Raw genomic sequence first — 12732 nt, 5'->3', positions numbered from 1 at the left:
TAGGAGACGGTGAGGCCTCAACCAAGCTTCGGCGGTTCGTGGGGTCTGCAGTGCGTACGGTGTCAAGTGGAGTGCTTGGAGTCCTTGGGAAGCACTAGGAGCATCTATCGACGGAGGTACCCGGTCGGGGTGCAAGGAGATCCGTTACATACATCATCTAGAACTGCTACGTCTCTTCTCCACATGACCAGAATTATCAAGGGGAGAATCCTGCAGCATCATTAGTGACGCATAGAGAGCCGACACAGGTTTGACTAGAGGAACCCTCCTGATTGCTGCTTCTATCGGGCCACACTCCAGTTTTAGAGGTTCTCTACCAAATTGCGCTTGACAGGCATGTCTGAGCTGAAAGTATCTGAACAGACTATGTTGGGGAAGATGAAATTCTTGCTTCAAACTACTAAAAGATCTAAACAAGCCTTTCTCGTATAATTGGGAGAGGTAACAACCTGAAGCCTAGAATTCAATGAGATATGAGTTGGAACAAATCTATTAATTGGGCAGAGACTCGACTTAGCCCAGTTCACACAAAGTCCCAAAAAGCTACCAAAATGGTCCACAACCTGTAGAAGGGTATCTAAGGACTTCCCTGGATCAGCCAGGTATACCAACATGTCATCAGCATATAGCAAAAGTTTTTCTGTAATCCCTGCTATTTCCCAACCTTCTATATTTGAGTCAGAAGAAATGAGTATCGACAGAGGCTCCATTATTAATGCAAATAATAAGGGGGAGAGAGGGCAGTCTTGGCTTATGCCTCTACCTAAAGCGAAGGGATCCGATGTATACCCATTCACTCTGACTCTTGCTGAGGGGGATCTATAAAGCATCTGTAGCCAGCGTAAAAGTTTCTCAGGGAACCCCATGCACTCTAACAATGCCCACATAAAGTCCCACTCTACTGAGTCAACTGCTATTAATTTGTTAATTTATGTCCTATTCTTGTTCATTTTGCGGACAAGGATATTAAATTTCTACAGAATTTAAATAAGAAATGGTGGCATGCACTTGGCTGGTATCCATGTTTTGCAGATCCGGTATTTGCAGACAGCAAAATGGATATGGTCGTGTGTATGAGCCCTAAGTTCATATGCATACATATTGGTACAGCTTCTCATAGCAAGAGTATGGTGGTCTAGTGCATTCCTGTAATAAAATGGTCAAACTTTACAAAATTATTAACAATTATTGCCGTGTTTGCTGAGAGAAGTAGGATTTTCACATTCTGGGTCTTGTAGAGACCATGGATTCAGATTTTATTGCCAGGCAAAAAAGTTTCATTGTTCAGAAGTTTGAGGTTAATTGATTTAAAGTATAATTGTTCATGAACCAAACTTCACTAGTGTTCTTCCATGCCAAATACTCATCAAAACAATGTGTCTTTATGGACTGTGTTCAGGGGCATAGTCAGGCTGGAACTGGTAAAGCCCTTCCATTAACCTTTTGCCATAAAGGTTAGAAAAATAATAGTTGTCTAAAATATATCTGTATGCTATAGCACTGACATTGGCCTTTACTTGACATAAGGAACCTGGCCCAAACCTTGAAAACTTGCCCAATGCCATAATTCCTCCTCAACCAAATTTACAATAGGCACTACGTATTCTGTTAGGTACAATACCTTTCTTCTGGCACTGGTGAAAGCTGGATTAATCCATCAGACTGTCAGATGTGAGACTTGATTCATCAATCCAGAGGAGAAGTTTCAACTGCTAAGAAACCACTGCAGCCAACTCTTGACATTGCACATCTTGCAATCTTAGGCTTGTGTGCAGCTTATTAACCGTGGCACTTCATGAAGCTTCTGATGCACAAGTTCTTGTGCCAATGTCCCCTCGCTGTAAGTTTGCTTAGTCTAGTGCTTCATGACTGAGCTTTTCGTACACCTAGATGCTTATACTTCATAAGAATAGAACTTACAATTAAATGGGGCATCTAATCGCAGTTGTGCATTCAGTGCGACCCATACTATTACCAATTATTATTATTAAATATTTATTATAACCAATGATTCTGTGTGTTGATTCCATTGCTGTGTGATTGACTTTATACACTTGTTTGCACTGGGTATGGTTGAAACATATAAATGCAATGATGAGTTGGAATGTCCACATACTTTTGGCCATATAGTTTATTAGGTTTTTAATTACAGCAGCACTGTTGAGTTTTGGCATTTTAAAAGGTTTGATGCACTATAAAAATAAAATACACTTTATGTATCTATATTAGCATTAGTATCCTGTAAATTCAAGAAGAACACCATCTGAAGTTTGTTCATCTGGATGGAAATGTCAGAATGGGCACTTGATAACTGCTAGCGGACTGAAAATAATCTTTCCCCAAAGCATGAAAAATCTTCAGATAAACAATTAAATGCATTGCTAAATTCACAGAGATTTATTTGTATGTTTTTTTTTTTCTATTATACCGCACATTCTAACTTTTGTGGGGTAAACTGATGAAAGCACAGGCCAGACGAGAATACAGTTTTTGATCTGGTGCTCAGTTACAGGCCGGAATTATGTAAATACAAGGACGATGCCTGGCTATATACCAAGTTGTTTGAGCTTTTGTTTTTATATCAAAACTATTGTTTGCATGACCTATTTTGGAGATTTAGGGGCCTTTCAGCATTTGTAATCATCATATTACTTCTACTAAAATGCCATGGAATCGGAGACATCTCTCCTACCTTCTACACTGACTGTTACCCATATAAACAAACTGCAAATCACTGTGGTACAGGGAAACGTGTTACAAACATGAGTGCAGACTTTCACCATTTTATAGCTCAGCAGAACAAATTCACTAGCGGGGAGGAAAGTGATACAGCTGCAGTACAGGTGAAATTCGAAAAATTAGAATATCGTGCAAAAGTCCAGTTATTTCAGTAATGCAACTTAAAAGGAGTTGCATTAATGCAGCTTAAAATTTGAATTTTGTGAAAAGGTTCAATATTCTAGGCTCAAAGTGTCGCACTCTAGTCAGCTAATTAATCCATACCCCCTGAGCAAAGGGTACCTCAGAATAGTGACTTTGGGGTTTCATAAGCTATAAGCCATAATCATCCAAATTATAACAAATAAAGGCTGGAAATATCTCGCTTTGCATGTAATGAGTCTCTCTCATATGTTAGTTTCACCTTTAAAGTTGAATTACTGAAATAAATGTACTTTGCACGATGTTCTAATTTTTCGAGTTTCACCTGTACTTGAGTGGTTGAACCTGGTAAGAAAACCGAGCCCGGCTAAGAGTCTAACGTGAATGGGGAGCTCCCGACTCTTCCCCGACGAGAGAAGGATCAGGCAAACAATTCTTCGCCCAATACATTAGTTCTTCTGGGAGATAAGCCGCCTTTGAAAGTGTCTGGCAGCACTTCTCTACTCAAGCATGCTGTTAAGAGTTGTCGGCGGAACGATCTTTAGGCTGACAACTACTGAATGTGTATGGCCAGTATTACATCAAACCAGGATGTGCGCAAGCAGGGAGAGAGCTTACATTTACAGAAACCATCAGAGGGAAGAAAATGTGTGTCTGTATATAACTGCCTAAGGAGAGTCTGAAATGTTTTGTAAATGTAGCTATGACTGTTTGTATAGTGTGTATTGTGACAAGTAATACAGTAAATGCAAACTCATGAACTGAAAATATATTGTAAGTACAATAATATTTATTGGAAAACATTATTTTCAAGTATTTAATATAAAATTTGTGAACAATGCAGTTGAATATTCTGATGCATATATCGGAATATATTACATACCAATACAGAAAAAAAACAATATTTTGCTCCATATTTACATCAGGAAGATAAATTTACAGTATATGCTGTCTTACTCTGGTCTGTGATTTGTATTAGAAAAATAATAAATTTAGATTTCCTTTCAAGCAGTAGGCTCACACTGTTTAATCTCTCTTGGCAATACTAAAACCTGCTGAAACACCAAGATAAAAAATCTGAACTGAATATGTCTTATCATTGGCCTGTATATGGTCTGCAATTTTGGGCAAATGGTCAAATCTTAAAAGGCTTGGACATGCCAGATGAGAATTGTTTCACCCTATAACGACACATCAGGGTTACGTCGTTAAAGAGGACATGTTAGGAGCTACCCTAACCTATTATAGGGCATTCTGCCAAGTATACAACGCAAAACTAACTCCTTGGAAAAAGCAATATCGTTCTGTTTTCTGGCAGGGTGACACAGGCCCCACAAAGATACACAAGGTAGTGGATGCCCAGGAACAATAATAGGATACCCTGATACAGAATGAATTGTGTACAAAACAAACATAAGAGAGTAAAAGACCTTCTGTAAGGTCCAACACAAAAGCAGGTGCATCTCGGTAAGGTAGACTTCAAGTATCTTCTCTGAAGGTCAGAGGTAGACAATCTGTAATTTATCTGTTTGCTGAACGCTTAGGTTCTATGTGGTGTATGGCAGAATGCCGTTTTAACAGTGTCTTCTGTAACATCTGATAAGCTACAGGTTGCCTAAATGTGTGATAGAGTCTTAGGACAATTAAATAGGAAAAAAAAAAAAAAACTATGTAACTGTCCAATTTCCAAATTGTATCAACTTAAAATTCTTATGAGAAGAGGCTTAAAACCATTTCTGGGCCTATGAACTAATGGTCTACTGTGTACATCACTTTCAGTAGTTGTTTGTCCTTCTAACTCTTCTATGCAACCATTAATACGGAACTACACATTTTCAGAGCTATCTAGATTTAAATGAAAAATCCAATGTAATTACCTGTACAGCAAAGAGTTCTATCACAATTCGGAAACAAAAGCGGAGAGACTTGCACAATGACATCTTCAATCACAAGAGCACATCACAGATGTAACTAAAGTTCAGGTTCATCGGCCTTGCAAAATGTCCACTGCCTAAGGAATACTTTATAATCTGCCATGCTACAGCATTTAGCTAAATGTCTCTACAACCATGCGAAGTCAAGTTGTTTTGATTCCCTCGAAGGCACAGAATTTCCATCGCTTTTCCAGTGTGGCTCCTACACCAGTGAATTCTTGTTTGAACATTTGAGGTAACCTCATTAGTAAAGACTCAATTTCATTAGCCGATATCTGTAGAAAGAGGAATACAAATTATTAACTGCAAATAGTATAAAGAAGGGAAGGCTAATTCTTACTCCAGGGTCTGTTCCATAGTGGTTTCAGCCACCTAAAATTATCAAAAACTACTTAAAATGGCATAAAAGAATAAAATAAGAAATATTTTACCAATCCCTGCTGCTCTCATTTCAACACTTCTCTGTATACTCCCTATAGCACTAAAATCTGTGGTAACATCACTGCTATGGGTAGAAATTATTTGCAGCCTTCTTTTGTACATGGTTTCATGCCATCACTGGAGGCCATTTTACAGACACAGGCAGGGACAAAGGAGGCACTGTAATGGGCGTGGCAAGGGATCTGTAAGATTATTATTACTACTTTTATTATTTTATAAGTAGTTGTTCAAACATTTTGGGTAGCTGGACAAGCACCAGTATGGCACATACATGTCAGATGTTGCCATGGAAAACAAATCACAAAGTGCAACTGTTGCTGATTTATTACATGATCGGCCGTTCCTATATATCTATCTGGTGATCTCCAGGAGAAATTTGATTTACGAAGGAGTGGTCTTCATGAGACAGCCACTTTAACCCAAATATTAACCTGGTCCATCTATGACCTTTTCATCAACAGGGCTGAGCAATTCTTCTGTGATCTTGAAATATATAATGTGTGCCCTCCTATGCAATGCATTTAAGGCTGGGTTCACACCGGAGCGTTTTACAGCGCGTTCCTACGCGCTGTAAAACGCTCAACAAGGAGAAACCAATGCTTCCCTATCAGCATGGTTCTCACCTGGGCGTTTTACAGCACGTACGATCGCGCTGTAAAACGCCCCAAGAAGTACATGAGCTTCTTTGGGGCGTCTTGTCGCGCGTTCCCGTACATAGACTTTCGGGAACGCGCGACAATGGGCGTTCGCTTGTCTCTGTATGCGCGATTACAAACGCCCGTACAATCGCGCATACAGAGCGTACGTTCAGAGTGTAAAGGGAATCTGTCACCAGCAACCTCCCTATCAAACTGTTTGCAGAGACACAAAGCTATGGTTCACCTAATTAAAACGCTGTTTTAATTATAAAAATTATGTGACACTGGCAGCAACAGTATTTAGGCTCCTGATGAGGTGGTTTCACCAGAAACACGTTGAGCCAGTGTTTATCTGTATTCAGCTTTAGTAGACGACTAGAACATGTATTAGGCAGCGACAAATATATTTTATATGAGTCAGTGGTTGAGCATTATAGTTGAGAATTATACTAGGGCTGTTGGAGGATAGTAGGTTGCTAATGAGTTACACTGAGGGTGAGAGCAGTGTTTATTAGTAGTGATTAATATAGCCTATACCTCTACACCCCTTAGTATATCATATAGGAGCAACAGTGTTGATACATTGTTATAGGTGCCTAGCTAGATCAACTGTGTGCAACACAGGCTGATCATTGAATGCATATGGGAGCAACCATGTTTGTATATACATTAGGGTTGTGTCGGGTACCGAATTTTCGATACCCAATCGATACTTTTGCCTGGTATCGACCTCGATACCAGGATTTGCCTTTTTCCAATACTAGGCTTCGCTATTGCGCAGTCTAGTATTAGAGATCAAGGAGTGCTCTGCTCTCAGTGTGCTCCGTTTCCTCCTCAGCAGCACAGGGGAGAAGGAAGCAGTTAATAAAAGGTAAAAAAACACCAAAAACACAAAATATTAAGAATAAATCACCCCCTTTCCCAATTTGAGTGCCGTAACAGAAAAAAAATTATAAAAACTGCGCAATTTGCCATTTTTTTTGTCACATTGTCCCCCCCCCAAAAAATAGGATCGGACTGTTCTATTATGGGCCAGACGTTTCATAAAATGCGGAATGCACGGGCCTTTTTTGGAGTTTAAATTTTTTTTGCATGGTATCGAGTATCGCAATACTTTTTTATGGTATCGAAACAACTCTAATATACACATATGCACTCAGCAGTTAGTACAGCTCCTAAGTATGGTATGGTGTTGTTTATAGTAGATTAGAAGAGCAGTCTCCCCGATTTTAAGTAAAGCAATTATTTATTATGCTTGCATTTTACTCATTTTGGGCTAAAAAGCATTTTTTCAATTGATCTTTATTAAAAATATTAAGCCACTGTGTCACAAAGGGTTAACCGTTTTGCTAGCTGCGTGAATGGTACTTTTTTTTTACTTTCACTTTGTGCCAGTCATCAATAAACCTCATCTCAAAATTACTAAAAAGCTCATAAACACTTATTTAAGCCACATTCTTATAATGAGGATAAGAACTGAGCTATAATCAGTATTTATAAGGTCAGAGAGCAGAGATAAGGAGCCCCTCAGGTGAGCTGGCTGACCGAGCAGAGAGAAAATTCAGATCCTGCTACTAGAGAAACTCAGCCCTGTACAGTGAAAGGGGCTCAGAATTTTTAATAAAGACCAATTGAAAAAATATAATTTATTTTAGATTTAAATGAGTCCAATGTAATAACAATAAAAAAAGAAAAAATTGTCCCAAAGGTTTATATAGCCTTTAACTTAGTTTAAGAAATACTGGTACTGTAGGTTGTTGAAGACCATGTCTATAGTTTGGTGGCAATTTATTCATAAACTTCTAGCAGGAATAATAATGGAATGGCACAACTTAACTTATAAGATTAGATGCTCCAGAATTATCACATGAAGAATGTAAGTAATTACTAAAACAGACATTGTGACAGGTCCTCTTTAACCCTTTCAAGAGCGGGTGATTTTCCATTTTTTTTCCCTTTTCATTTTGTATTCCCAGCCCTCCCAAAGTCATAACTTTTTAATTTTTTGATTCACATGGCTGTAAGTAGGCTTGATTTTTGCCGGACAAGATGTACTTTCTAATGGCACAATTTATGGTTGCATACAATGAGGTGGGAAGAATTTAAAAAAAATGCAAATGGGGTGGGCTTATAAACAATAAAAACACCATTCCGCCACAGTTTTAGTTTTATTTTTTTTCTTTGCACAGTTTCCTATCCGGTATCACTGACTGTTACTTTTATTCTCTGGGTCATTATGATTACAACGATACCACGTATCTTCTTTTTCTTCTGTTTTAATTCTGACAATAATTAAAAACTTTGGAATGGTTTACATGATGACCATTAAATAAGGAAAAAATAGAAAAGTTTAGAGAATTTAGCCTTGGTTAAATGGAAACAGATCTTCACAGTCCAGAAACAAGTCTGTTCAAATTCACAATGTGCTTGGACAGACTGGCTAAATCAGGGCGAGTGACTATGTTACAATAAAACACAGTAGACAGTGAAATAATTGACATTATATCCAATAAAAAAATGCTTTACCCTGGAGTCCAGTTGTTGAAGGTACGACCACAAGTATTCTATATTTGCTCCAAACGGATGGACATTTAGAAATGTGGAAATGATACCTGAAAGTCAATGGAACATATAGATTTATATAATGATGTATAGCCCTGCAGGAAAAGCTGGCACTTACTGAATATTTACATCGACTACAGCAACCTAGGGCTTTTCAGCTGTTACACAAGGCTACATGTCCTCAGCTGGATTGGCACACTGGTATTTGGAGCCCAGCAAGAACAGCTGGTGAGCCACAGGCCGCCAATTTATGTCTTGTTTTAGAATAGTTCCAAACCGGAATATAACCTTGGAAAATTACATGCGGCTGGCATCACAGACAAGATGAAGGGTTAAACAATGACCAAAATTGCTTCTACCAATTCCAATAATTCACAGGAGTGAACGACTCTGCAGCCAGGTGACTGAGATAAAACAATGCAGAACAGTGTTTTTCCAATTCAGTCTGCTAGAAGCGCATTAACCATCCATTTTATGCTTGATTTGCCAATACAAAATTGCAGCTACTGGAATAAGGCAATTATCATTTTTCTTTCGTGTGGATGTTCCCTTGAGAAAATATTTTATAGAGATGTGTCACGAAACACATTGACTTGAAGTTTCCCAATAATTACACTATTCATAGTCATAAAAACTATTTAATTCCCATTACAGCTAAATGGTCTTGTGAAAAAGGTGCAGTCCCCCATCAGGTAGTTACTTAAAATGCACATAAACCATCAAAATAAAAGGAATGTCAGGATTTCCAAAATATAACAAAGTCGAAGGAGACTAGTGGTGTAGATGCCGCCATAGCAGTCCTCATGTAAGTAAACACTGCAGCACACATCAGGAAGGTGGAGCAACTTTTATGAACATAGCCAAAAAGTGGTTATTTGTGGAACCTTAAAAGGGTTTTCTGGGAGAAAAACAGTGTTGGCCTATCCTTAGTCAGTGTAAGGGCTCGTGTGTCGGCCGCATCCCCCGACTGTATCATAGTCAGTGTTAGGGCGGATTCACAAGACCGCTCGTGTGTCGGCCGCATCCCCTGACTATATCAGTTATTTATAATATAGTCAGTTCCTGATGGCGGGTCTATTTATACTGTGCTCACATCATCATGTGAGTACAGTACAACAGATCCACAATCAGGAACTCACGTTATCAGAAGGAGTGCCATAGTCGACACATGGCCCGAGTTCCTGGACCAAGTGTGGGTTGTGTGAATGAGCCCTTAGGGCCACTATACATATAACAAATGAAAGCAGCACTGTGGCTTGGTGAGAGTTGCAAATCGCTAGCATCGCAACCTTGCAGTCCCTTCAGTGTAATAATAAATTTAAAAAAACAACTTAAAAAACTGCAGCACTGCAAAACTGAAGGAGTCGAAACGTTTCAGTATGTGTGTGAATAAATATACACTTCTGGTTGGGATTGGAGCAGCTCGCCCATGTTTGGCTGTGCCTTGTATAGATTAGTAAGAGCACCACGGACACGAATTACTGACAAGCAGGAGTCAGACTAATCAAGGATTAAAACCTACTTAGAACAGACCATTAATACTGTACTAGAAAAACCCTTCCCTTTGAATAGGCCATATGTGAAACCACTCTAAAAGTTAACATTGCATAATGAATGAATTGCCTTCTTGGCTTTCTATGTCATTGGCTGCATGTCGGTTCGGTTCTTAAGAATCAGTGAGGTCGGTTGGGGGGGGCAGGTGTTGCAGCAGTACTATAGGTTTTATAATGTAGCTGCATTATGGACCTGTTAAAGGGCATCTGTCACCTATGAAACTGGCTGACCTGTTACATGTGCACTTGGCAGCTGAAGGTATCTGTGTTGGTCGCATGTTCATGTGTCCCCATTGCTGAGAAAAATGATGTTTTAATATATGCAAATGAGCCGCTAGGAGCAACGGGGCGTTGATATTGCACCTAGAGGCTCTGCTCCTGCTGCAGTCTCTGCACTTTGATTGAGAGAGGGTCAAGCAGTGAAAACATTATAATGCCTGTTCCTGTAAATCAAAGTGCAGAGGGTCTGGCAGTTGCAGAGAGAGCAGAGCCTCTCGGTGTAACGGCAACGCCCCCGTTGCTCCTAGAGGCTCATTTGCAGATGTTAAACCATCATTTTTCTCTGTAATGCGGGCACATATGAACATGGGACCAACACAGGTGCCTTCAGCTGCCAAGTGCACATGTAGGTACATTCATAGGTACAAATTTGCTGACAGATGCCACAGTGTGCAAATTGTGGTCCACTTTGTGAATGTTGTAGTGACAGGCATTGCTTCTATTTGTGAATTACATATCATATGTGGTCTCTGCACACGTTCTAAAAACCGCAGTGAATGGAGACTTGGGTCATCTTACCTATGAGCAAAGCTTCTTTCTCTGACTTCAGAACCTGTCTTTGTTTTTCGGAATCCTTCTCTTCATCATGATTTAACACCGCGACAGTGACAGTACCGTTTTCCTAAAAGTACAAAAGAGTTGCAGGTTTTGAGCAGTTCTTCAGCTTTTACTACAACATTTCTCCATGACATATGTGTGTGGCTGGCTGTTTATTTGTCCCTCTTACAAGATGAGCTGAAAGAAACTTTATTAGCGGAGGTCTGTAAATCTTACCGACATGATGTAAATGGTGTCTGGCTTGAGCAGCCACCTTTCATGGCGCTGTGAATTGGCAAGGAATGTTTTGCTACATTAATTAAACTGAAATAGGAGGCTCATAAACATAAGGGAGATTTATGCTTGAAGAGAATGAAAGGAAATGTAATTGAAATTTAAAAAATGAATTTCTCTATTGGAAATGCTTTTTACTCATTAAATTAATAATAGAACATCACATCCATTGTGCTAATGCAAATGGTATGCAAATAAGACAGTTAGTAGGGAATACATGAAACAAGAGTCTTTCAACAGAAGTAGGAAAATACAACCGCCATAATATATGCACAGTGACTGATGCTTTCTGTGGGACTTAGTGGAGGCAATGCCCATTGTCCTGTAGGTTTCAGTAGTGCAAACGGCAACAGATAAGGAAAACGCAGCCGTGTGGTGAGCACAAGAGCTCCATCTTGGCAGAGTTTGTATGTTCTCTTCCTGCTTCCTCCCAAACCAACACTGAACTGGTTAATTGACTTGTTGTAAAAGTGTGTTTGAATTAGGCCTTAATGCATACGACCGTGGTGTATTTTGCGGTCCGCAAATCGCGGATCCGCAAAACACGGATGGCGCCTGTGCGTGTTCCGCAATTAGCGGAACAGCACGGACAGCCTTCAATATAAATGTCTATTCTTGTCCGCAAAGCACGGACAAGAATAGCACAAGTTATATTTTTTTAGCGGGGCCATCTTTTGCTGTCCGCATCTTTTGCGGCCCCATCGAAGTGAATGGGTCTGCATCCGAGCCACCAAAACGGCGGCTCGGATGCGGACCAAAACAACGGTCGTGTGCATGAGGCCTTAGGGAGATAAGATTGTTGGTCCTGGACTTATGGTCCCTTTACACAGGACAACCATCTAGCATATTATCAGGAAGGAAGAGTTCCTTCCAGACAATCTGCTGACCGCTAGCGAAGGAGAGCGGTGCATTTACATGCACCGATCTCCTCCAGAGTATGGGGGGGGGGGGGGGAGCAATCTCTAATGTCATCACTTTTCCCCACTGAATCGTTGTTTCCCAGAGCCATTTGCTTGTTTCTTCGGGTAATCGGCGGTGCATTTACACTGCCAGATCATTGCTAACACTGATCAATTGTCAGTCCAAGTAAAGGGCCCTTACAACCTCTATGTATATTGGATGCCTCAGGGAACATTTTAGTATATAAAGCTGGCTATACATAACATAAATCTCTCTCCATTCCCCCATACGTAAGATCGGCTGAGCATGCATGTGTTATGAATGAGAGATACGTATGGTCGTGTCCATGAGCCCTTATACTGATGGCCGATCCTCTGGACCCCCCCCCCCCCCCCCCGACGATCAGTTGTTTGAAAAGGCACTGGTACTCGCAGTAGCGCTACAGCCTTTTTGCGGCTTAGCCTATGCCAGTGACGTCATGTTCATTGGTAACATGGCCCTAGCAGCTTAGCATAATTTAAGTGAATAGGACTGGGCTGTGATACTAAGCACAGCTGCTGTACAATGTACTGTGCTGTGCTTGGTGGGATAAGAAAAGGTTGCGGCACTACTGTGAGCACCAGACCCCCACCGATCAGATACTGATGACCTATTCAGAGGAAGTGTGACAAGCCACCTGAGCTTCAGCTCAGGAACTCCCATAGAAATGAAGGG

General features: G+C 40.2%; 1 protein-coding gene across 6 annotated transcripts in view; it reads right to left on the bottom strand.

The window, feature by feature from the left end:
• Nucleotides 1–3652: 3652 nt before the first annotated feature.
• ENOX1 (ecto-NOX disulfide-thiol exchanger 1) overlaps nucleotides 3653–12732 on the bottom strand; it is a 593767-nt gene continuing 584687 nt past the window's right edge. For all 6 annotated transcript variants that reach the window (XM_044283882.1, XM_044283888.1, XM_044283885.1 and 3 more), the window contains 3 exons: nucleotides 10807–10909; nucleotides 8420–8505; nucleotides 3653–5089 (listed from right to left, as the gene is read on the bottom strand). In XM_044283882.1, coding sequence (XP_044139817.1) covers nucleotides 4958–5089; nucleotides 8420–8505; nucleotides 10807–10909 — 321 coding nt within the window. In that variant the 3' untranslated portion in view covers nucleotides 3653–4957. The remainder of the gene's footprint in view (nucleotides 5090–8419; nucleotides 8506–10806; nucleotides 10910–12732) is intronic.

Source organism: Bufo gargarizans, chromosome 3 (assembly GCF_014858855.1).
Source record: "Bufo gargarizans isolate SCDJY-AF-19 chromosome 3, ASM1485885v1, whole genome shotgun sequence".
NCBI classification, from domain to species: Eukaryota; Metazoa; Chordata; class Amphibia; order Anura; family Bufonidae; genus Bufo; species Bufo gargarizans.
The sequence above is the reverse complement of the archived record's forward strand: the minus strand, read 5'-3'. Positions and strand labels throughout refer to the sequence as shown.